General features: G+C 44.0%; 1 protein-coding gene and 2 long non-coding RNA genes across 6 annotated transcripts in view; all 3 read left to right on the plus strand.

Moving 5' to 3' along the window:
- LOC124665942 overlaps positions 1 to 26,492 on the plus strand; it is a 28,927-nt gene extending 2,435 nt beyond the window's left edge. For both annotated transcript variants that reach the window (XR_006990757.1, XR_006990756.1), the window contains 2 exons: positions 26,283 to 26,365; positions 26,445 to 26,492. This is a non-coding gene — a long non-coding RNA (uncharacterized LOC124665942). The remainder of the gene's footprint in view (positions 1 to 26,282; positions 26,366 to 26,444) is intronic.
- Positions 32 to 2,966, plus strand: LOC124665940 (factor of DNA methylation 4-like). 3 transcript variants are annotated; one of them, XM_047203296.1, is made up of 6 exons: positions 32 to 569; positions 647 to 712; positions 803 to 938; positions 1,026 to 1,603; positions 1,707 to 1,919; positions 2,476 to 2,966. In XM_047203296.1, the coding sequence occupies exons 1-6, from the start codon at positions 447 to 449 to the stop codon at positions 2,701 to 2,703; spliced, it is 1,344 nt and encodes a 447-aa protein (XP_047059252.1). In that variant the 5' UTR covers positions 32 to 446; the 3' UTR covers positions 2,704 to 2,966. The 3 variants fall into 3 exon arrangements, with proteins under 3 accessions (XP_047059252.1, XP_047059251.1, XP_047059253.1); XM_047203295.1 differs by having other exon boundaries at positions 803 to 1,603; XM_047203297.1 differs by having other exon boundaries at positions 463 to 574; positions 803 to 1,603.
- On the plus strand, positions 20,296 to 22,448 carry LOC124665943. The gene is made up of 3 exons (XR_006990758.1): positions 20,296 to 20,374; positions 21,368 to 21,477; positions 22,400 to 22,448. It is a non-coding gene; the product is annotated as an uncharacterized LOC124665943 (long non-coding RNA).
- Positions 26,493 to 26,518: the final 26 nt, after the last annotated feature.

Consider the following 26,518-nt stretch of genomic DNA (forward strand, 5'->3'; position numbering starts at 1 on the left):
TTCGATGTATATTTTGATGTGATGGCAATGATTGCTGAATCGATCCAATATCTTCTATGCATCACCTATGAAATATGACCTCATATACACCTTAGTGAAACCGTTAGTCCGCTGTAGCTGTCATTAATTATCAAGACCACACTTAGGGGCTAGTTGTACTTTCAAATTGCCAAAAGCATTAAATAAGTAGTACATGCAGTAATTCCAGAAAGAATTGCAAGAATCAGATGATCTGTATCAGTAGATAAAAGTGTAATTCTATGGAGAACATTCTGATGGATGCTATAGAATTGTCATTTCGTGTTTCCTCTCTTTTTGGCTGGCACTCTAATATAGTCTATTAGACTAAGCATAATCCTACCTAAAGTTCTAAACCATTCCATTCTTTGCCAACCATTTTCGTACTTAGGCCGACTGCCAATATTGATGCGCCAAGTGGTCGACATATGCCTCCGGACGCTTGGCACCCTTCAAGCCTAAGCTCAGTGGCACCTCATCAGTTTAATAACTTCGGGTGGGACAATCCTATGGGTCTAATGGGTGGCACTGTTACACCAGCAGCAGATTATGTATGGTACAAGCCAAGCCTAATACTATAGTGTTCCTTTTTTTCCTGTCCTGTTTACTTACCCTTTAATCATCATAGGGTGCTTTTCGACCTCAGATGTTTCCTGGGAATGGTCAGACAGGTCTGCTGATGTCATCTCATATGGTACTGGCATATCAGGACTTCTGATGTTTGTGAATTGTCTTAGATGTAAATTGTTCCTTGCCCTTGGTCATTTCACCTTTTACTTTGTAGGGCATAAACCCTTACTCGTTACAAGGGCATCATCTAGGGTGGCAGCAGATCCCGCCATTGCAAAAGCCACCTAGGCCACCGCATAATTTCCCTGTACAATTGCAGAATCAGCAGGGGCAGCAGTCCTTGGGGCCTGGTTGTTTTGGCCAGAATGTACCATCTATGCAATTACCTGGCCAGCTTCCTGTGTCACAGCCATTGACGCAGCAAAATGCTTCTGCAGGCGCTCTACTGGCGCCTTCGGCTGTACAGTCCAATCCCATGCAACCTGTTCCTGGACAACAGCAACTTCCGTCCAATGTGACACCACAATTTCTGCAACAACCAATCCAGCAGATGCCATCACAAGCACCACAATTGCTACTCCAGCAGCAGCCAGCTTTGCAGTCCAATTATCAGTCTTCACAGAACCCGATTTTTCAGCTTCAGCATAAGCTTGGCGTGCAAGAGGGAAAGCTTGACACGAGAGCAGAACAGCTTGGTGAGCAAGAGGGCAAGCTTTACATGAGAGCAAAACAGCTTGGCGAGCAAGAGTGCAAGCTTGACGCGAGAGCAAAACAGCTTGGTGAGCAAGAGGGCAAGCTTGACGCTAGAGAAAAGCAGCTTGCCGAGCAAGAGTGCGAGCTTGACACAAGAGCAAAACAGCTTGCCGAGCAAAAGTGCAAGCTTGACGTGAGACCAAAACAGCTTGGCGAGGAAGAGGGCGACATGCAAGCAATGGAGTCGCTCATGAAGGCATTGGTTACAAAGGAAAGAGAAAGTAATGACGAGCTGCAAAGTACTCGGAAGATGCTCATACAGGTAACTGAGCAAGCAATGCAACTTTTGTTGATGTATGCATTTGATACTTCACAAGATAATCTCACTGTTTTTTATCATTAATTATCTATTGCATGTCGGGCAGGCTTTGCAGAAATTGACAAATGGTCGGTCACATATAGGTGTCAAAAGAATGGGCGAACTTGACCCTAAAACGTTCGCGAATGCTTGTAGATCAGATGTACCACATGAGGATGCCCAATTTAACTCCGCTGTTCTTTGTTCGAAATGGCAAGCGGAAATTGCAAACTCGGAGTGGCATCCTTTTAGGATAGTCACTGTTGATGGTAAACTAATGGTATGTATACTCTATTATTGTTCCTAGTTAGCATGCTCTGCTAGCTTAAAACAATGAGTCGTTAATTTCTCGAAAGTTGGCATTTAGCTTCTAGGGTAAATTGTGTTTTGTGCTCTAAGAGAGAAAGGGAGATCCACTTTGCTGCTATATGTTGGAAGAAATTAGACATTTTCTGCAATTGTAGCCAGGACACTATTAGCATGTTTGAGGTAGCAAAACAGGTTTTCAGGGGCCAAAGTTCTTTTAGGAATGGTTTGATTTCTGAAGGCACACGGCCATCCACAGCTACTTGGAGAGTTATTTTCAAGGACTTACGTCTGATTGCTCACTTGGCTTGACTCTCTATTTTTTTCCTTGTTTCCTTCTCTGATTTTTTTCTTGTTTTTATTTTCCCATGTACATAGACATGTAAGCTTTCCTTGCCCCTATGACATTTTTATGTATATAGAAAAAGCACCATCTATTTTTGCAAACATTTTTCTTCATTTTGTTATATACTCGCAAGCATTTACATGCTTCCACCTGGATGTGACATTATTTCTTTTCTCCCGTTTAGGAAATTCTCTTGGAGGACGACAAGAAGCTCCGTGAATTGAAAGAAGAGCAAGGCGAGGAGATCTACGGCTTGGTGACAAAGGCTCTGCGTGAAATCAACGAGTACAACCCCAGTGGACGCTACATCGAAACGGTGCTGTGGAACTATAAGGAAGACCGAAAAGCGACGCTGCAGGAAGCCGTCCAGTTCGTCCTCAAGCAGTGGCAGTCACACAAGAGAAAGCGCTGATCTGCAGGCTAGGGTGTCCTTCTTTTGCTTTCACAAAACATGTACTAGTCTAACTTGACTTAATGTAATCATAGTTAGTGCCAGTGGATCAGCTGAGAGGTCTGTAGTGATTCACTGGTTCCTGATGATCATGGAACTAGATGGATCGCATTTTGTTTTCTACTAGCTGGATACAGTTTAGCTAGATGCTCCTGTTGTATACCCTTGGCATGTATGGATGCTGCTACAAATCCCAGAAATGTAGTATTTAGCTTTCCTCTTAAGTGTTTGTGCTTTATATTTATATCATCATTTATATGTGACGCTTTCCCTAAGAGAAGAGGAGCAGTTGAGCTGGAGTCTGGGCCATCGCGCCCGGGGCGCCACTCATGACGGCCTGCCTGGACGGCGACTTCACCGGTGGAAAATCTGGCTGCCGCCATGGGATGCCGGCATGCCACACTGTCCCTGAAGTCGTCGTGGCTAGCGCCGTCAGGTTCACCACCGCCATCGGTGTATGGGAGGACGACGAGCACGATGGGACTCAGCTGAAGTAGGACATGCGTAGATGTAATTTTCAGTTTTTTGAAGATTTTGAGCGGCAACAGAGTGGATACACGTCTTTCTGAATTTTTCAGCAGCTGATGGTGTAACCTGCCCTTGTTACACCGAAATAGTTTCGTAACTCTGGAAGTAGGATGATAAGAGTAGTTTAAATAATCCACAACCAGTCAACAAATATATTGGACAAACATTGATAACTTTGGTAAGAAGACGATGGGCGACGAGAAGGCAGAATCTGGATTAGGCAATGGCAGCTGGATCGCTTTGATATGTACTTTTCCAGTTTCTGAATGTTTTTAGCGGCAACAGAGCGCACACATCTCTCTGAATTTTTCAGATATCTGTTGTTACACTGAAAGTTTCATTCAAATATAAGTCCGAAAGTAGGATGATATATACTACTAGCTAGTTTCAGCAATCCAATCCCGCAGTCTGAAAGAATCGAAATACATCCGAGAAAATTAACAAGAGCACATGACGATATTTGGCCACGACCCAAACAAATGGTTCCTTGCATGTCACTGGTAAGTGGTAAGGCATGTAAGTTAACTACTGCCCATAAACGTTAGGTCCTAATTCTCGCCTATATGATTGATGGCAATGGGTCTATCTAGCCTTTCAATTTAGACTATAGGTTATGATCGAAACTCCTCTCTACCTCTTTATTTACAAAGTGTTCCCGTTTCTCCTAATATTGCCAGAATTTTAACCCCGATTCGTCGATTTACCCGCGATAATTATGTCTCCGTTGAATTTGAATCATTCATTTCTTTTCTCTCCATGAAGGATCTAGCCAAGACACTGCTTCGTCGATCGCTCTAATAGTGGCAGGTCCTCTATCCATTCCCCGGATCACCATTTGGAGTAAGTCGATTGCCAGTTATTTTTGTTCTCTCCATGATGATGATGAGCGCCACCAGGAATCACGCGGGCGGGCGCCAACTCGTAGGCCGGATCGGACAATCGAGCAGACAGACATCTTTTCGCCTTTTGTAAACTTTGGAGTGACATGGCGCGCGATCGAGAATGACAGGATCCGATCATGTGCCGGTGGCCCGCACATGCGCGACGCGCTAGCCTGTGCCAACGCCAGGCATGGCAATGGCATGGATCACCGCGCCCGGGACGCGGTTTCGCGTCGGGTTCTGGGGCAGAGCGCGCCAGCGCCGGCATGTCTGCGAGCGGGCGCGTGCCGGAGCAGTGGGGATCCCGGCCGGACGAAACGGCCAAGTACGCTCCAGCTAGCTTCGTGTGACCGGCCCTCTGTTGCCAAATATCCGGCCCTTGGCAGCACGGTGATGGCGGGTCCCTCCACCACGCAATGCGCGCGCGTCCAAGCCACAGGTGGACCCCTCCAGTAGACGGTGAAGTGGGCGGGGCGGATGGATTGCTCCACACTCCCGACCGTGTACCTCTGGGCTCGGACTTGATCCATACGTTGTTTTCTTTCCCATATATACATACATCCAGCTACTACCTTGTTTTCTTTTCTTTTTTTCCCATCCAGCGTGCGCGTACTACACTATTGTATTGTACGCCTCGGCAACTCAACTCAGCGCGTGCGCTTACTACACAATACTTTTACTATATAGTACGAGCCAACCCATCGATTGCCAACCTAATTAATTAAGCACATCCATCGATCCATCACCTCACCGGCCTTGCATACGTACGTACGATTTGTTTTGTCTTTCGATTACTACTCTACACAATATATATACGAGTACGTGTTAATTAATCAAGGGGTCAACCGATTATCCTAAAAAAAAAAAGAGAGAGAACCCAACCGACCGATTGCAGCGACGTGACGGATTTGCCATTCTCTTGGATCGATCTCTCACCACCATGCAGCTGAGCTGCAGCAGGACCAAACGCCACCTTTTTTTTCTTTTCTTTCGCCTTCTCCGGCCTTAATTAATTTCTAGAAAAGAAGAGAAACGTACGTACCCATATCGACTGCTCCTACAACGTGCCAACATTAGCTCCCCCGCACGTGACATACGAAAAACAAGTCCGTCCATCAAAACAAGTACCTACTCCCTCGCTGATTCAAATTTAATTTATAAATTTCAGTTGCAACTCTTTTTCTTCATAAAACCGCTCAAGGAGGGGTCACAAACCCCATATCTCCGCCGGCGTGAAGGCTGCTCTCCTCCCCCGCTTGTTGCTCCGGCGGCAGGAGGGAGGGAACCTTTTTTTTTCCTCCGTACGTATTGGTCTAGTTTTTTGGGTTAGGGTTTATCTCTTGTGATCTATCGTTGGGGTGGTGGGACCTTTTTCCTCCGATCTGCCTCAACTCTACTCCCACACCGGCAACGACATTTGCGGCGGCGTCTCGGAGTTGTTGGCAACTGTGTGTTTGTCGATCCTTCAGATCGATAGCGTGGTCTTCCCGTCGTTTCTTCTGGCGAGATCTGTTTCTCGATGTGTCGCTGGCGCCCGTCGTTATCTACGACAGTGTCGGGGACCGGTGCGAGGTGGATGCTTTGGAGCAAGGATGTTGGTACAGATGTGGTGGATCTTTCGTTACTCCCGGGATGCGGTGGATCTTGGTCCAAGATAGCATGGGGACGTCCCCGATCGACGTGCCACAAGGACATGTGCCTCACTGCCTGAAGCGGGCCTGTTCATTGACTCGCAAATCCTTGTTGACGATGGTACTCTCTTGGATCCGGCAATGGTGTCTCTTCTAACGCGCGTCTAGGTGGTATTGAAGTTTGGCGGCGGCCGCTAGCTTTGGCGAGTGGAGGAGACCCTAGGCATAGTTTTGTGTTTTCCTATTTTTTATGATTTTTTCTGTAAAGTTTTCATAACAACTGTTTATTCTTGGTCTGTGTGGTAGTTTCCACTTTTGATTACTCATGTAATTTGTTTTTCTATTTAATAAAATACGTGGTTACTTAAAATAACCCTCCTTTTCATGTATCGATCGAATCAACCAATTGCTGCTATGGGCCCACATGCAACACAAATCCAATCCAAAACAATAGCAAAACAGCTGTCCCGCTTCTCGATCGGTTTCTTCCAACTTTCCCTTCAAAACAAATACCAGCATCTTAATTAAATGGTCGGCTAATCGAGGCGACACCAACAAATCGCATGCTCCTCTGTCCTCGATCACGTACGTGTCATTATTCTTGTTTAATTATGCAGCGGGTCAAGTCAAGATCATTCTTGCGTTTCGTCTGAGAAAAGTTTTCAGGGAAACCAAATTTGCGATTGATTTGCTACGGCCATCGATTACCTTCGTTCTTTTTTGTTGCCCAAATGCATGCGCACGTGTAAAACCAGGAAAATTATGGAATTCCATCCCTCTAACAGAATAATCTATATATGTGCCACCATTTAATAGTGGAGTACCCAACTAGATGTTCATTTATACTACGTAAAATTCGAACTATCTCCAAGATCGTGTGCGAATGTTTCGTCCTGGGAAAACAAATTAACACCGCCCTCTACTACCACCTTTTTCTTTTATTCTTCTTGACTCACCTCAGTCTCCGTTTCTTTCCAACATGTACTATCTCCAAATAAAAACAAAAACCTTTATTCATCAATCTACTAGCACTGTACTTGATCCAACGATCAGGTGTCGACGTGTCGCAACTTGTCGCTAGGGTACCAACAAGCAAACAAGTCGTGAAAAGTCTAGACAAGTGCTAGATTTGTCGATGTGTTGTCGACAAGGAAATACTAAAAAATAATAAGTAGCCAGCCTATCAATTTGGTATAATGGAATATATATTGATGGCATATGGAGTGAAGACAAACCTGATAATGTGTTAATTGCGTCTAGTGACCAGGGAAGAAGACAAGGGAGAGCACGCCGGAGTAGGGAAGAGTGGGGGAAAACAGCTTTCCTGGTGCTGCCGAGTAGGGGAGAGGCGGATCGAGGAGGCGGCGGTACAGCTTCTGGACGGGCTCACGACCCAGGGGAGAGGTGGAAGCGGTGGCGCCGGTGGCCAGAGGAGAGGCGGCGCTAGGGGATGTGTGCTAGGGGAGAGGCGGCCGGGGGAAGAAAATGCGACCATAAACTAGGACGTAGTGTTTCAGGAGGATATTTATATCCTAGGCATACAACTTGTCGCTCAACCAATTGACCTAGACAAGTCGAGGCTTGTTGCCGACAAGTCAATTTGTCGATCGACAAGTTCAACTTGTCGTGTTGCTTCAACGTGTAGATATCAAAGTTGCGATGCTGAATAGCCCACCAATGGCCGCCATAGCTTTGTTATCTTCATGCCTCGAGATACTGAAGAGGAGGGCTTGATGGAGACACCTCCAAGGAGGAGAGCGGCCCCCAAGGGCGTCACCGTCACCCGCACTGGCCGAGGCCTTGCTGAGTTTTCCCCTAGCTCAACCACCACCCCAAAAGACACAACCTTGATATCTATCCGACGACACATTGAGAACATTGCTAAGGAAGAAATCACCGACATCGCCCACGTCATGACACCAGCCTAAGAAACCAATCCATGGGTATCTAGGAGGCCATCCAAATCGGGCAAAACACCATGCAAAAGTAGTCAGGGAGACAATAATGGTGGCGACAAGCTCAAGGAACGGTGAAAAGGGTGCGCCAAAATACGATGAAGATAACATTGCCCCATTGATCAAGCTACGAGAAAGGAGCGGCATTTGGTGGCGCCTCCAAGAAGGAACACGGCGTCGAGAACGATCTAGTAGTGGCCAAGGCCTTGCACTCCTTTCGCCGATGTCCCGCCAAAGAACCCGAAGCCGGCCAACGGCACGATCACGGAGGGGGAGCAAAGTCAGAACCGCCAACAATACCGCATCAAGTATTGACGACGATCTCGCGAGGAGCAAAGATACCAGGAGAAAGTCAAACAATTTAAAATTTAACTAAACTTTTATACTACATAAAATAGCAACATATGTACACTGAAATTAAACATACACACTTTATTTGAGGATGGATTAGAGTAGACATGTGAACCATGATATGCATGCATTGTCGACTAATACTCCTTTTTTTGAGAGAATGTTGCCCTTTATTCATTCCAAAGCATCCATACACAGAGTTTGCTTAATACATTCTGGAGCAGAGTAGGAAATCACACGAGAAACAGCAAACTCACACGACCTAGCTAGTATGTGTGCAGCAACATTCAACGAACGCCTGACATGACAAAAAGAAACTGACGAAAAGCTAGCCGCCAACATCTTGATATCAGATACCACTACACCCACTTCAGACCTGTCATTGGTAGATGAATTGATTCGCTGAACCAGCGAGAGACAGTCTGAAGCGAAAATCACATAGGCAAGTCCTTCATTGCGGGCGAGAGATACAGCACAACGGAGCGCCCAGCTTTCAGCAAGCTCCGGCGATACAACCCCGTTGAGTGGCTCGCTGCAAGCAACCAAGCAATCCCCGTTGTGGTTCCGAATCAGGATGCCAACTCCCACTTTGTGTAAATTTGAAAATATAGCTGCGTCAACATTAACTAGGACTGTACCAAGCGGCGGCGGAGACCATCTAACCAATGAACAAGATGGCGTCTCTCGACTATGTACGGCAACAGTCTTAAAAAGATGCAGCAGAACCAAATCAACGTAAGCATAAATCTTTGAGGCAATACAGTGTGGATGGATATTACCTTCACCATTTCTGACTGCATTCCTAGCTTCCCAAATATGCCAAAGCGTGATTGCCAAGACAGTGGACTGTTGTGGTGATGCTCCATCAATGAAATCAAATAACCATTGCTTCGGCGAGCGAAAGTTTCTACGACGCAGGTGTATGTCGAACCGCTTTTTGACCTGGCTCCATACCTCGGAAGCGAACTGACAGAACAATAGACAATGCTCAACACTCTCCTCTCTACCACAATGCACACATGCCGGATTTGCGGGAATTTTCCGTCGGCTTAATTGAAGACCAGATGGGAGGCAATCATGAGCAAACCTCCAGAGCACTATATTCATCTTGTTCGGGGCCTTGATTGCCCAGATTGCCTTCCAATGTTTGACCTCACTTTCCAAATTTGATGGCAGGCCATGGCCAGCCATACTGTGCATTGTGAAGAATTCTAAAGATCGAGCTAGATTGTATGCTGACCGGACAGTGTACATGCCATAACGATTGTGAGGCCAGTACACAAAATCCTCTGAAGCATGGCGACTTATATGAGCTGGGAGTACATCGGGAATCGAAATTAGGAGCGCTAAACGCAACATGATTACTACTTAGGAGTACTTTAAAAGAGAGGAACTAAGGCTGGTGCCAACGCACCGCCTGCCTCCCGCCCCGCCACGTCAGCTTTTGGCCCACTCTCACTCCACTCTCACCCTACTCTCACCACACGGTGCCAATGCACAGGCTATAGTGCCAGGTTTAGTTCTCTCTCCTCCACGTCAGCTTTTCTCTCTCTTCAACATGAGCATATCTTTGTTTACGTTACAACAATATAAATAATGCAAGGAAATTATTTTATTGAACTAAAATTGTTACCGATTACATCATAACAAAAATTACATAAAAATCTGAAAAGATTACATAAAAATCTGAAAAAATTACATAAAATCTAGGAATTAGCCCACACATGCTCCATCAAATCATGCTGGAGCTGTGTATACATCGGTGACTCCCTCATTTCGGTGTCCATCTGAATCCTGGCTGCTAGGCTTGGTGGTGCATGCTTGGTGTATTGCGGGGCCGACATTTGAAGCAAGCTGTCTCATAGATGTTGTCCAAATTTTGTCCACGCTCATCCTCAATGATCATGTTGTGCAGAATGACACATGCACGCATGATCAATCCAAGAGTACGCCCGGAGTAGGAGCGTCCCGGAACTGCTATAATGTTGAACCTAGACTTCAACACTCCAAAGGCACACTCGACATCTTTGCGATGCGCTGACTGAGCAGAAGTGAACACTCGCTGCTTTTCATTTTGTGGAAGAGTAACACCTTTCATGAACACCGGCCAGGAGGGTAGATGCCGTCGGCAAGGTAGTAACCATAGTTGTACTCGTGTCCATTCACCGTGAAGTTCACTACGGGTGCTTCTCCCCTAAGCACATCGGTGAACAACGGCGGCCGGTTCGAGTACATTGAGGTCGTTGTTGGACCCGGCCACTCCAAAAAAGGCATGCCGGATCCAACGATCATACGACGCAACGGCTTCTAAGATTATGGTAGGGTGTTTGATGTCTCCCCTTGTGAATTGGCCAGCGCATGAGCCACTGGGCGGTTCCTCCACCGCCAATGCATGCAATCGATGCTCCCTAACATGCCCGGAAAGCCACGCTCCTCGGCTTTCGCTAACAGCCGCTGAGTATCCTCCACAGTTGGGCGACGGCAAAACGTCTCCCCGTAACAATCAATGATGCCTTCACAGAATCTATCTAGACAATCGATGAAGTTTGTCTAGCTAACTTAAGCCACTCATCTATTGTATCCGCACCGGCTCCATAAGCTAAGCGACGCAAAGCCGCGAGTACACTTTTGCGGGGAGAGAAACCAGCACGGTTGAGAGCATCATCTCTTTGGGTGAAATACGGAGAGTATTCACCCAATCTAGCCACAATGGTCAGGAAGAGGGATCGTCTCATCCGATACCTTCGCCGAAAGTAGCTCGGAGGATAGTTGCAGTCGTCGGCGAAGTAGTCCTCGAAGAGCCGATCGTGGGCACCCACACGATCACGCTCGATGAACCGTCGGCGGCGCCGACGTCTTGGCACCACCTCCTCGGCTTGCATCTCCTCCTCATACTCCTCGCCGGAATGCGGCGATGAAATCACCCTCCACTCCGTCGCTCGAACTGCTGCTGGATGAAGACATGGTGTAGAGTGGAGTGGAAATGGAGAGTGGAGGTGTGGAATGGCCGAAAACATATGGGGGTATTTATAGGGTTTTTGAATCGACAACGGCTAGGCGACGTGGACCAATCGCGTCGCGGCACGTCGGCCTAGCCGTTGGGCGCTGCCGCCCCACCGCCGCCCCGCTCCCGCCCACTCTCGCCCGCTTCCAGCCCGCCTCCCGCCCGCCTAACGCCCCTCTCGCCCGCCCTACCGCCCGCCCGCCTCCCGCCCCGGCCCCGCCATCGCGCCGCCCCGCCTCCCGCCCCGCTCCCGCCTCCCTCCCGCCGCCAACGCGGCGCGCGGCCGGGCGGGAGCGGGCGGCCGCCGCCGGCGCCCCGCCGGCGCCCCTCCCTCCCGTCCCGCCCGCCTCCAGCCCGCCTCCCGCCCCGCCCCGGGCGGTAGCGCCCCGGCTACCGCCCGCGTTGGCACCAGCCTAATGAGACGAGACGAAGTAAATCCTCGCTGCAGGAGTCGATGCGACGGAGAAAACAAATCCTCACTGCACCCAACCTCTCTCTCCCTTCGTCCCCAACCATCCCTCCCACACAAACGCTTCGCCGCCGCTGCTCCACGCCGGCAATCACCGGCGCACCCACCCACCCAATCTCATCCAGGCTGGCCGCCGGGCGGCCACCAAAAATCCTCTCCACCCCCAATCAGGCCGGAGGAGAGACACCGGCCGGGGCAGCGGGAGGCACAATGGCCTCTCAACAGAAGGTGGACGCGCGCGTGGGCGGACACGCGCCCGAGGGCCGCCTTGGTTGCGCTCGTCCTTGTGGCGAGCGAGCCAAGGACATGGGAGGAGCGGAGACGCACCCGTCATCCCGGTGGCTGTTGGGGACGAGCACCTTCGGCGGCATCCGCGGCCGGCGGGAGGAGCTCGCCGCGCCGCAGGAAGAAGAGATGGCGTTGCCTGTGTTCGGAACAGTTGTTGCCGGCGCCGGCGACATCCTCGAGCTGCTGCCGACGACCTCCCGAACCCGCAGCTGCCCTGTCAGGTTCATCTCCTTCATCTTTTCGTACTAATAAATCTGTTTCACTAAATCAAAATTTGTCGTCCGCGCGCCGTCAATGAAATCTGAAAATTATACAGTACTATATATATAGCTTTCCAAATTACAACTAAACTAACAACTGAGTACGCCTCTCTCAAATCTTCTCTTACCTATATATGAAAGGTGCAAGATTGTTTTGGTGCTTACTACCGAACACACCGCCCCAGTCGAAAGTTGGCGTCTTCAGTTCTTCTTCACTTGCTGGTCTAAAATGATACTATATGACACTGTATATGTTGATCTGGTTATTCTTGTATTTACTTGACAGAAAAATATAGTAGCTCTGCTGCAAGGTTATTGCTCATGGCTTGTGGGTGGAAACATATCTTAGCCATTTGTATCCATTACATCGAGGCCGTGTTCATACGATGGTCTATTACTAACACTGAATGTGCTCTGCGTGAGTTAATCTGTGGCTGGAGCTTCTTATATTTTCTCTTATGTTGTTAACTCTGTGATCTATTCTTCCTTTACTCTTAACTTCACTCCTAATGCAGAATTCGAATTATACAATGTTAGCACTGCAACTTATACCCATTAGAGTTTACATACGTAAGATTTGCTTTGATTAAATACTTTTAGTTTAATGTAGGGAAGTCTATTAAGGCCATGCTTATTGTTTGTCGGGCATTGATCTAAAAATCAAACTAATAAAATCAATCAAGTATTTTTCAGTGATGCTTTTGAGCATATCTCTGCCAAGAATACTCCTAAAGAAAGCATTCATTAAATCCCATGCACCCCGAAACCATCATTTGCGCATGTTTTCCTTAGAGTACTGCTAATTAACATTGACTTTGCTTCTTGAAATTTGGCGCTTACATTTTGTTCATAAAATGTGTACGTTACATCCATAATTTTCTCTAGTAACAAGATATCCTTGTTGCTTATATATTTAAGGATAGCCTAGAAAGCTGAGGTTTGTACTTACATCTCTTGAACAGAAAAATGTAGTCTTGGTATTTGTTAATGTATAAGGGCCACATGCGGAACAGTGTCAGCCCCAGTTTTTGCCATGGTTATAAATGTCAGACTATGTTGACTCTTCATAATCATTACAGGTTATACTATCAAGGTTGCAAGAGCATGGAGCACACTCTGAGGCAAGAAACTAGAAAGGTTTATCATGGAGAGGATCTAGTTGTGTTCTACCGTGGATGCGCCACAAATTTGTTGTTGACAACTCCTGCTTATAACATTCACTAGCTTCGAGTTGATTCACAGGTTCCTTCTCGACCTATACCCTCCTAAACCTGAACAGCAAACACAGTTGTTGACGCATTGACTTTGCCATTCATGCGTCTATCCCTTCTGTAATCTGACAACTAGAAATCGTAAATATCAAGAGGCACCATTTACCTTGAGGGATTCTCATAACAGAGACTTTGATATCACATCAAGTAGCCGCTATTCAAAGCACAAACCATAGTGTAGACGTGTAGTACATGAATTAGCACCTGTGTATGTGGAGGTATACATGGTGTGGGGGGCATTGATATTGGTCGGTTTGTTTTCTGATGATGGTGACGAAAACGGAAGAAAGGAATTTTACTGTAGGTACATGAATAACTGCCCTAACCTTGTTTACTTTGAATCCATGATTTTGTACATTTATCCTGGTACATTTTACAATTGTACTGTATTTGGTTATACTTATGATATTATAATCCAAGCTCTTGAAAATTTGAGCTCTGCCAGGTCATAATGTTTACACTGGTTTATTTTTTATATGCCGATCTTTTTTTTTATGTCTCAGCTGGGCTGTTTTCTGAGTGTTGTCTTGAGGTGGCTGAATTCTAGTTAACTTGTGGGTTGTATGTCGACGGAATATTGCGTCTTGTGGGAGTCGTTTGGGTGACATAACTAATGTCATCCTTAGACTAGATATTGCTAATTGGGCTTGTTGGAGCTGTTCTACTGCTTATTAAAAAGATGGATTTTTGCATGTAAATTGGAAATTGCATTATCAATTCCTTGTTTTAGTGGATAGTTAGATTGTAAAATCTACACAAAAATCATTGTGAATAGTCTAAGATATTGTGAAATGTAATGTTCCTTGTAGTGCATTTTGGCTAGATTCTTTGCTTATCTTGCCATGAAATGGTTAGGCATGCAATGGTAGGTTAATCAGCAACTTCTTTGATCTATATGCAAATGGTATTGCAGCTGGAATGCTGCTATTCAGGATAACTTGAATTTTTCATCAAAAGCGTAGTAGTAATTGTGTACTCCATGCTGCTGAGTAGTATATTATTGATATTTCAGGGTGTTCTGTGACACGGAGTGGGTGATGTCGTGGCTTGGCAGTGATGAGCATACCAGCCAACTTGGCCAAGCACCAAGTCAACCTGCAGGTGGGTCCCATCATAGCCAAGATGATGGCGAAGGTGAATGGCGGGTCATAGTGAATGCCATGAGCTCACCGTGCCGCAGCCGTGGTGGCGGTGACGCTCATCCTCGTGGACGACCTCTTCGGTGAGCTACTATTTTACCACTTGGATCTCTAGCTCCCATGTGGACTATCGTGCCATGGCATTACTATGCTCCCGCGCTTGAGACAATGACCCTTATTTGGTTTGTTGTGATGATGATCGTTGGTCACTGTACTTTCTAAGTAACGTTCCTAAGAATTTGACATATGTTCCTACTTATTAGAGGTCGAAAGTTGGGGTCTTATGTTGTTCTTTACTTGCTGGTCTAAAATGATACTATATGACACTGTAAATATACTGAATATGACCAAGTTTGAAAATATACTCAATGTGCTCTGCGTGAGTTAACTGTGGCTCGAGCTTCTTATATTTTCCCTTATGTCGTTTTAGCAGAACACACTAGTATAACTCCTCTGATCTATTCTTCCTTTACTCTAAACTTCACTCCTAATGCAGAATTCGAATTATGCAATGTTAGCACTGCAACTTATACCCATTAGAGTTTAGATACTTAAGTTTTGCTTTGATTAAATACTTTTAGTTGAATTTAGGGAAGTCTATTAAGGCCATGCTTATTGTTTGAGGAACATAGATCTAAATATCAAACTAATAAAATCAATCAAGTAATTTTTGGTGATGCTTTTGACCATATCTCTGCCAATAATACTCCTAAAGGAAGATCTAAACATCATTTCCGCATGCTTTTCTTAGAGTACTGCTAATTAATATTGACTTTGCTTCTCGAAATTTGGCGCTTACATTTTGTTCATAAAATGTGTACTTGGCATCCATAATTTTCTTTAGTAACAAGATATACTTATTGCTTATATATTTTAGGATAGCCTAGAAAGCTGAGGTTAGTACTTACATCTCTTGAACATAAAAATGTAGTCTTGGTATTTGTTAATGTATAAGGGCCACATGGTTATAAATCTCAAACTATGTTGACTCTTGATAATCATTACAGGTTATTCTATCAAGGTTGCAAGAGCATGGAGCACACTCTGAGGCGAGATACTGGAAAGGTTTATCATGGAGAGGATCTAGTTGGGTTCTACCGTGGATGCGCCACAAATTTGTTGTGGACAACTCCTGCTTGTAACATTCACTAGCTTCGAGTTGATTCACAGGTTCCTTCTCGACCTGTACCCTCCCAAACCTGAACAGAAAAAACAGCTTCTGAAGCATTGACTGTGCCATTCATGCGTCTATCCCTACTGTAATCTGACAACTAGAAATCGTAAATATCCAGTGGCACCATTTACCTTGAGGGATTGTCATAACAGAGACTTTGATATCACATCAAGTAGCCGCGTTTCAAAGCACAAACCATAGTGTATATGAATTAGCACCTGTGTATGTGGAGGTATACATGGTGTGGGGGGCATTGATATTGGTCGGTTTGTTTTCTGATGATGATGACGAAAATGGAAGAAAGGAATTTTACTGTAAGTACATGAATAACTGCCCTAACCTTTTTTTACTTTGAATCCATGATTTTGTACATTTATCCTGGTACATTTTACAACTGTACTTTATTTGGTTATACTTATCCAAGCTCTCGAAATTTTGAGCTCTGCCAGGTCATAATGTTTACACTGGTTTATTTTTTATATGACGAGCGTTTTTTTTTTTTCTCAGCTGGGCTATTTTCTGAGTGTTGTCTTGAGATGGCTGAATTCTAGTTAACTTGTGGTCTGTGTGTTGCCAGAATATTGCGTCTTGTGGGAGTCGTCTGGGTGACATAACTAATGTCAACCTTAGACCAGATATTTGTTTAATGCATGGTTCTTGAGTTCTTATTTTAGAGGGTTTTGTTGTCTACAATGTTGCTGATTGCGCTTATTGGAGCTGATCTGGCGCTTATGAAAAAGATGGATGTTTGCCCGTAAATTGGAAATTGCATTATCAATTCCTTCTTTTAGTGGATAGTTAGATTGTAAAATCTACACAAAAATCATTGTGAATAGTCTAAGGCATTGTGAATTTAATGATCCTTGTAGTGCATTTTGGCTAGACTCTTTGCTTATCTTGCCATGAAATGGTTAGGCATGCAATGGTAGGTTAATCAGCAATTTCTCTGATCTATATGCAAATGTTATTGCAGCTGGAATGCTGCTATTCGGGATAACTTCAATTTTTCATGAAAGTAGTTGCGCTTTTTTTGCATCGAAAGCGTAGTAGTAATTGTGCACTCCATGTTGCTGAGTAGTATATTATTGATGTTTCAGGGTGTTCTGTGACATGGAGTGGGTGACTTCGCGGCTCCGCAGTGATGAGCATACCAGCCAACTTGGCCAAGCACCAAGTCAACCTACAGGTGGGTCCCATCATAGCCAAGATGATGGCGAAGGTGAATGGTGGGTCATAGTGAACGTCATGAGCTCACCGTGCTGCAGCCGTGGTGGCGGTGACGCTCATCCTCGTGGACGACCTCTTCGGTAAGCTACTATTTTACCACTTGGATCTCTAGCTCCCATGTGGAGTCTCGTGCCATGGCTTTACTATGCTCCCACGCTTGAGACAATGACCCTTATTTGATTTATTGTGATGATGATCGTATGGTCACTGTGCTTTCTATGTTCTGTTCCTAAGAATTTGACATATGTTCCTACTTATTAAAGGTCCTGCTAAGCCAATGTAGTTGTGTTATAGTCCTAAAGTTGCTGTTATTTGGTTTCAATACCACTTGTTGGTATTGTTTGGTCTTGATCTTTTATTGCTAGATCATGGCATGGTCTGGGTGTTTCTATCACCTATGCGTGAGTATAAATACTATGCTGGCGAGGTTTAGATATTCCTTATGGTACTGGTGTTCTATGTTTACATTTTAGATTTATCTGATATTTCTCTTGATCTGAATATGCTCCTGTGTACGAATTGTGCGACAGTGAACTAGTTATCCTTGTGTAGTTGATAAACTAGTATCAACAGATGCATATGTGAGCAGTCGGTATCTATATATGCATCTGGTATCTACACGGATGCTTTTTTATAAAGTGGCGGTCTTCATGCATGATTATGTGTTCACGTATGTGAGCTCTGCTTTGTAAGAATAGCAAGCTAGCTAGCCTGCAAGCTCTTCTATGATTAAAAGTGTCTCTCGATGTGTTTAGAGGCTTAGAGCTTTACTTTTACTCATTCTTTCTTTGTACTCAGTTCTGTTGATTTAATTCACAACGCTATGGCATTTCATTGCACTGATATTTCATGTTTCCTAACTGCAAGTTTTTGAAGCCTGAGAGCATAGGATACTGCTGTCCAATTCATGAATGTAGGGTGGCCTTCTTCGACTTTGTGGGTTTTTGGTAAGCTCCTGGTACCACTCCTGGAAAGAGATTTGTTTTGAGACCATATATTTGGAATATCAGTATTTCTCGAATATAGAAAACAATATCACAAATCAAGACCCTTCCTTCCAAGCTCAATTGCATTATTTGCAAGTGCTGCTATAGTAAGCTGGTGCGTATATGTATGACATGCCAGCCAATTGCCATGCACTTGACAGACATCATTGTCCTGCATAATATATACTATATTGATCCTTTTCCTAAAAGAAAAAAAATGACTTTGACTTCAGTTGCACTCCACTGTACCGTGCAAGGCCTGCTACTGCATTATTGCTAGAGCGAGATCAATTCTGCTAGTGTGCTACTCCAGTTTTGACTTGTGACCCTCCCTCTGCATTCCCCATCCATTTGGTGTGGAGACATCTGCCATTTTTTCAGGCTAATTGGTGGGGCCACTGCTGCTCCTGCAACCTTCCATGATGGTGACCACCCTAGAGCAAAACTAAAGTGTATGGGTCCCACATGACAGGAATGGAATGGTGCCTGTAGTAGTACTTGGGTAAAAAGCTTTTACTTCCTTTTCCAGACGACGATTCTGTCAAGTTTATGCACTAGCCAATGCAACCAAAAGTCCGAACTGATCGAAAGCGCTAGGCAATTCACTTATACAGTGAAATAGGTTGATGCTTTGATTTGGCCTTGTCAATTAGGTCTTGTTCCTCTAATTCATTGCTAGCTGCAACTTTGTTTTTAGAAATAAGTAGGCCGGTAGTTAGTTTTGTAGATCTGATGTGTGTGAGAAAGCTAATGCATGTATAACTGGAATAATTATGTTTAGTAATTTGATTTGTATGTTTGGTATTTGTGTGGAAGTTAATTATGATTTGTGGGTGTCGTTTTATTAGTTCATCGTGTTTAATAGTTGTGGCCCACATAAATATTTGAATTGGAACTTTCTCTAAGGTTTAAGAAGTTTTTCAGTTTGCTGCGTTGCTACTTTAAGCAACATGCTACTTTCTTATCTTGAAATTGTTACTACGTTTTTTACACTTAACAGTAAGCAATGTTAATGTATAAATTGTTTATTTTACGCATTGGTGATTTAACTTTATGCTACTCTTCCATTTGTCTAGTTGTTGCATTGTTGCGGCCGTCGTTGGTGGTGGCCCTAGCTGGCTGACTGCCTCCATGTCACCCATGAGGCTGGCGCTCACCCGACCTGCTGCTGCTGGATCGGTGGGGGGGCTGATGCTGCTGCTAGATACCACTCCAGGGACCCCTGCAAGGCTGGCAAGGCAGCTTTAGCTTCGGAGCCAGGGCAGCAAGGTCTGCCTCGTCCGCACAGTGCCTCATCTTGGGAACTAGGCTGCAAAAGGTGATATATATCGTCTTCTCTATTCTTAGAACGTACAGAGTTGCAGGATGATGTCCGAGTGTAAAAAATACCATCTTGCGCAGCTTTTAGTGTGGTATGGTATGAACCTTAGAGCTTCTGTTTGTGGATTTATGAGGTGTTTATATATTTACCGCAGGAGTAAAATCACTTTTCAGATTCGTTTAAACGATTTTCTCTCCAAGGATAGTAGCAGTTCCACTACATATATGCTAGGCCGTAGCCTCCTAACTTTGTAATTTGAGCACATTGGATGCTTCAAAAGTTCGTTTTAGGTTTTGAAGGTGCTGCATAAGTTCTGTCTCTTATGATCCTCCAGTCTTGGCCTTGTTTTAGGTAAAACAGAGTATTGGATTTTGAAAGTACTGAAGATTGTGAAAGAACCTCCACAAATGCAAGTCTGTTCGAAGTAGATGCTAGTTCAGAAGCACATATTTTCTACTTCGTGGCCTATTTAAATGGACGGCCGTGAACTTGGAGGATTGGTTGAGCATTTCAATGCATAATAGCAAGGGGTGTGTTGCATGTGACCTCCTTTGATCTTCAGTACCAGGAAGGAACTATGCAGTTCCACTAGAAGGCATTGATTTCACATTTAAATGCATAGGTCTCTATCATCTTGGTCTCCAAATTACAAAGAGTTCTGTTTGGTGTTCATTCTGAATAATTGACCAGTTTCTTGTATGTAACTATCTATAGATGGATAAGTTTGTTCTACTTGTTGATCTCTTACATGTATCAAGCTTTTATCTTTCTTATGATGTTTTCTTCTGCAGCTGATACGAGAAATTTACTGCCATCTTGACTCCACCTTCTTATGTCACTATGGCCATACTGGCAATTTACAGCCAAATCATCATCAACAAGTATGGTGGCCTAATATACTGCAAGGTATATTCATATACTTGTCCTCCTTCTTCCTTGTAGAAAATGGAGTCTAAACAACCTGCTCATCTCTTCAGGACTATGGCCTCAGCAGGGAAAATGGACACCAACAGCAGTCTATGACTGGCAAGTCTCTGGCATTTGATGCATGCTATCTCGTCGTAGTTACCCCCTACCACTGGGTGAAGTGGTATTTAACTCCTACAAGCCAGCAACTTCGACCTCCATTGCTTCCAATTTCTCACAGGTATTGACTTCTGTCATGGTTCATGTAGATTGCTTGACAAATCCTCTCCACATGCTCCTGAATTATATTCTGCTTCTTGATGATTACTTTTTGTGGGTTCATGCCAATATGCTTGTATAGTGCATGGTTGTAGACGAACTCGCAGGATTATATGTTAAGGCTGTGTGCGTGGGGACTCATTATTCAAGGCTTGATGTTTACCATCTTGCCTTTGTGGTATTTGAGCATAAGCAAAAGCATCTTAATGGGTCAAATTTAAGCAAAATGGATGTTTGCAACATCACAAATTAACATTTGCACCACGGGCATGCCATGGCTGTCTATCATACTACATTGCTTATGTACAAGTACTACCACCACTACTTGAAAAATGAAAACTAGTGCTAGTAGTACGAGCTGTCTTATTTTCTTTTTTGGGTGTGGTGTCTCACTTTAATTGTATCTTTATCGTTATTTCAATTCCTGACATCCTGGTGCCAAACAGTGTCTTGGAGACAAAAGCATAGGGCAGGTTCCAACATTAGTAGTCTTGTTTCATTTTTTCTAGTTATGTGTAGTAGTTAGATCTCTCCAAGATTCCGTTTCTGAACCTAGTTCTTAGAACTGATAACAATTTCTTTAATCATTATCGTTTTTCATCTCTTCTCTATAATTGCAATATAATTTGATGTTCGATGTTACAGAATATCAATATATTTCTAGGTTCTGGAAACCACTACATGTACCAAATATACATATTATCATCATCAGCGGAAGGGGTTTATGCCAGTACATTTAGAGCTATAGTACTTTCGATTGGTTCAAACGGAAGGCAACCAAGCGTGTCTCTATAATGCACACTAAATAAAATTTCATTCTCTGCTTGTTGCTTACCAAATTCTTATGTTTACAAAATTTTGAGCTTATAAATATTCTAGTCTGGTGGCTTATTTTTCCTTTCTAATTTTGCTTTACTCACATGTAAATCTGCACCTGCTTTTAAAATCTGTAGAGTATGCAAGATGAGATGATGGATCTTATAGATGTGAGCAATGAGGTACAAGAAAATCTTGGTAGAAGCTATAATATGCAAGATGACATCAATGAGGAAGAACTTATGGGAGGTAATTAAGGCTCGATGGCTGTTGGTTATTCTCAGATAATTCAAAGGACACGTATTATGAAAAGCCGTGTGTCGCAAAGGTACGGAGACACCCAATTTCCTTGCACTGCTAGCCAACCTGGAACCACTGTTGGAATTACCTGCCAGTATTGTGAACCACTGTTGGATATAGATTTGCATTTGAATTTACTGACCAGTGCTCTAGCTGTAATCCCATAAATGCTCTTGCGGTATGGATTTGTTGCAATTTACAAAGAAAATTATCCTTTTGATTTTCTCATTTTGTTTGCTGAAAAATGCAGAGCTCAATGCTTTGGAAGCCAGTATGAAGTTCAAATCGAATCCAGTCCCATCTTACCTTCAACAAGACTAGGAGCGGTCATATAGCAGCCCTAAACCGGTAGCTGGTACATCCCTTGTGAGAATGCCCCTGATTTACTTTGCTTGTGATTCTTGTGTCTATCCTTGTGAGAAAATGATGGGTTAATACCATTTCTTGTCCATTCACAATGTTTGAAGTTGTAAATAATTTTCTTTATCTTGATGTCACATGGGACCAATGGACATGCTATATACTTGAGATCCTTATGAATGTATTTCTTAGGTCCTGAGTCATGTATTCCGTGCACAATGTAAAGATACATAGTTAAGTTGTTGGCGTGAACAAGCTTGATCAGAGTAGTATAGAAGAAACTCATAGAAGAAACTTTAGGAGTTAATTTATCTAGTTGATGTCTGCCTTGTAAGTAGCTATTTACCATACTTTCTTTGTATTCACAATAGTTTTTGAAACTATGAAAGAGGATTCATAAGGTTTTCATCTTGCCTTGCAAGTAGCCTTTTTACCGTACTTTCTTTGTATTTAGAAGAGTTTTTTTAAACTTTGAAAGAGAATTGACAAGATTTATCATGTTGAATATCAGGCTTCTTTGATCTGGAGAATGGAAACAAGGAGCTCAAGAGTGACCTTAAAGCACCTCCACATCAACAACAGTGCAGACTTGTAAATCCTCGATATTTGCCCAGGTCATTTGCTGCGGAAACCTCTGTCTAGTGTTTTACCATACTATGTATTCATATGAGTTTTTGCAAGTTGGAAGGCCATGAAATAGTAAACTGGGCAGGTTTTGAGTAGATTTTGGAACTGTGTGATTGTGAGATTTGTGCTTGTGTCTAGGACATCCTCTCTGCATCAAAACATGACACACTTAGTCCATATAGATCTCTATTTCTTCTGCTTATCCAGGAGTTTTTTACTTTTCCATTTGTGAGACTATGGCTTGAGTTTTCACTTTGTGTTGACTGCTCATAGGTTTCACCGATCAGATGGTGGTGCTGTTCTCTTTGGTATAAAACATCTTATTTACTGAGACTGTTTTTATATTTGTTGTCAGATGTTGTCAGAAGTTCATTTCTCCAGTGTTTATGTTTTGATGCTTGTGTTTCAGTCTGATGCTAATTTTGCTTCTATAAAATGCATGCAAGACAACCTAAGTCTAGATTGTGAATATTGTGCCACTGGCTATTACTATTTGACTAGGCAAGATTTATGGAGTTAGTGGTTTGGTTTAAAGTTACAATATTGCAATCCATCCAGGGTTTTAGTTGATGTTTTCTCTATCTGTGCATTCATTCCTATGATTTGTGTATGTAGGTGGTGCAGCTGATGGAGGGAGGAAGCCAAGCGGCTCGGGCTGCATGGCCTTGGTCGCTAGAAAGCAGCATACGGCACATGGCGGGGAGGAGCAGCCGCGATGGTGGTCGAGGAGAGGACGTGCAACCTACAGAGAAGTTGCTATTGCTGTTTTGACGGAGGAGCTTCGTGTGGACGCTCACGTTTTTGTTGTATTCAAGTTGAGAACCTAAGGATGGTGAGGCAGTGATGACCACGTGATGCAGCCCAGATGTGTTGCTGCTTGTCTCCAGCTGCTTTGGTTATGATATTATCGGTTGGTTCCGGTGGATGTGGCTGTGGTTCAGCTGCTGCTTTTGTTTCTGTAGAACTGCTTCAGTTTTTGTAACATGCAGCAGTGAAGTTGTATCATTCCTTTTGGTCCAAATCAGAAGTTATTCGTGACTTGGAATTTCTCTGTAATTGAATTATTGTTATATGAATTTTTTTATATGCACACCAAACGTCCAAAGAAATTTTTGGATACTCTTCCAGTCCAGTTAGCTTGACAAAATTGGCAGTTTTCCTGGTTTTATTTGAACCAGAATCATTGTATCCGTACATACAGTACATACAGTCATAAAATGGTAGCAATGCAAGTCGGCTAACTTTAGGGTAATCGATAGAAGGAAAAAACAAGAAATCTTGTTGTATCGATCAAAGAAACGCAGTACTAGAATCTATCAATCGTGGCCTCCAATGATTAGTATTTTTAGCTACATGATCCCCTGAATGGACGTGGCAGATAAGGGCTAATGTTAGATGAACTAGGATTTTTGGTATTCGCGGGCTAAGTATAAATTACAATTAAACATGTAACAAAAGTTTGTTAATTAGCAAATCTGTAATGAAAGAAGATGAATACATTGTCTGTAAAATCACAACAAGATCGACCAGCTGAAGGCTCGTCATGACTTTTCCATTTTAGAGAGGGTTGATATATTGTCCAGTTTGCAAAGGAAAGTGAACAAGGCATTGTATTTTGCAAGATGGAACCGAACCGACAGTACCTGATTACCCGGGTTAGCCATATTGAAGGATTTTAAGTAAAGGCTGGGTGGGTGCGCATATGCATGCATGCACGAGGATAAAGTAGGACATTATTGATCTCCCTAATTACGAGGAGGCGGGATTTATCTTCAATGACTCTGTTTTCATCTGGCCGGATCTCCTTTATTTTCTTTTCTATCCTACGGTTGAGAGAATAGGAATCCACGTGAGTAATATTATGGCCAATCAATGGAGCAAGCACTAGGCTGCCACGGATCGATCTCTCTCTCTCTCCCTTCTCAACTCCAACAAGCTACGTCTCATCTTCTACCTCTCTCCTCCCTCACCCTTGCTCTATAAGTAGAAGGCCCTCGTCATAGTCCGCGTGCGGGAAGCTCGTGTGACTTAGACTTTTACTTGTCGAGGAGAGGGCACTCCGGCTGCTTCGAGGTAGAGGGCTCCGCTGATGGATGGAAGATGATGCAGCGGCAAGGCGAGGTCGAAGCAAGCCGGTAATTCAATCTCTTCCTTTGTTTGTGGCGGCCTGGGCCCGACTAACTGGACAAAACGTGGACGATGAAAAGCAGCGAGCCAGCGCTGCGGGCGCGTGGGCCAGGCGGGCGATGCGCTGCGAGCGGAGCCGTTGACCCGCGCGCAGAAGAAGAGGAGTAGCGGCGCGGCACGAGCGGGGCCGAGGCGGGCGTCGGGCGAGGCGCGCAGGCCCATGCGGAGCAGCGCACGCGTGTGATCGGGAGCCAGCTCCATACAAGGAAACAAGAAAAGGAGCGTTTAGGAATCAAGCCAGCGCGGAGGGAGAACTGTGCCGGCCGGTTTGACGGCGCCGACCAGATATAACCAAGGTCACTATTCCAATTTTCATCTATTGGTATTGAATCTGATGCCACTGAAGTCTGGATATCTTCTGCTGGTTCAGCGGTTTCTGTTCTTTCAACCTTATTTTGCCGCACAACATAAATCTTGGTTATTTACTTAATTTTTGCTTGTACCATTTCATGATGCTGACATGGACATACCAAAGTTACACTCACTGTATGTAATTATGCATCCTGGCATAATTTATGTATGTCATTCACATGTGAGTCTTCTACCCCCAAACTGTTAGACTCGCAGGTTCATGCTGCATCTAAATGTTACATTTTGAATCATCCCTTCAGACGATACAAATGCTATCCTGTGGTTGTTGTGTTCTTTGAAATGATTGGTGAAGTATATGTCCTTATCATGGGAAAACTGGAACTGAATCCTGGTTCTGGTCCTATTTACTGATCATATGCACGCATATGGGTTATATCAACACTTGAGCTATTGGAGACAGTTATGACTACATAAGTCTTGTTCATGTTATTAATGTACTGCATCATAGCTTTAGTGCTACAGTGTTCAGCCATATTGATATGTTTGAGGCGCTCTGTTGTGACAAGTTCTTACTATGGCTTGTACAGTTGTGCATGCCTTTTCACTGTATATCTAGATATGGACCAATCTGAGAAGTTTGTATTGTTTTGCTGGCCTGCCTCTTATCACATGGGAACTTGAGTTTCTTTGTTGCTGCTACTGTCAACACCACTGTGCGGGAATTTCTATCCACATGCTATGATTAGGGTGGATTGGTTATACATGGTGCTTATGTGAAGCACACGTCTTTATTGCGAGTAATTCAATTTACACTTTGCTCTTGTCTTCTGGCGGCAACAGTAATGTTCCATTATGGGATCCAGTTTGTCTCCTGAAATCCTAGTGTATCTTGCAGTCAGCTGGAGTATTGTAAAAATAATACCTTGTGTCGTGTACATTAGATCTGAGACTGTGCTCGGTGTTGCAGAGCGCAGCCCAATTTATATTTTGACATGCCTACACGTCATTGTATGTTTTTTCTCTATTCAAAGTTTCTGTGCTTGACTAACGCTTTTGGACATTGGAAGTGGTGGAAGTTGTTTTTCTTGATCAATGCGTTCTTGAACTTTATTACCTGTTTGAAATCAACCTCTTGTTTCCTTCTCTTTACTGACTGCCTAACTCCACTAGGAGTAGTTTTTTTTAATTGCATCTACAATATATCAAATTGAAACCTGCAGAAAATTGCAATGCCTTGTGTGATGAAACCCATATGTTTGCATTTGCAGAGTGTTGCTTTGTTAAATATGCGACTTCTGAAGAGGCTAAGAGAGCCATAAGAGCTCTTCATAACCAGTACACTATACCTGGGGTAAATAGTTTTGGTTGGCCATCTGTTCAATGCCAATCTTTTGTCTGCAAATTATTGACTGTGTATCTCTTTCTGTCAGGCGATGGGTCCTGTTAAGGTTAGATATGCCAATTGTGAAAAGGAGCGCGTTGGTAATAATTCGGAGCACCTCTG

The sequence above is a fragment of the Lolium rigidum genome, chromosome 6, assembly GCF_022539505.1.
Source record: "Lolium rigidum isolate FL_2022 chromosome 6, APGP_CSIRO_Lrig_0.1, whole genome shotgun sequence".
Classification (NCBI taxonomy): domain Eukaryota; kingdom Viridiplantae; phylum Streptophyta; class Magnoliopsida; order Poales; family Poaceae; genus Lolium; species Lolium rigidum.

Excerpts from the sequence above, each read along its gene's own strand:
- LOC124665940 (XM_047203295.1), top strand. The coding sequence starts at position 447 with ATGCCTCCGGACGCTTGGCACCCTTCAAGCCTAAGCTCAGTGGCACCT. Across the intron at positions 1,604-1,706 it reads CTCGGAAGATGCTCATACAG|GCTTTGCAGAAATTGACAAA; the intron begins GTAACTGAGCAA and ends CATGTCGGGCAG. Across the intron at positions 1,920-2,475 it reads CTGTTGATGGTAAACTAATG|GAAATTCTCTTGGAGGACGA; the intron begins GTATGTATACTC and ends TCTCCCGTTTAG.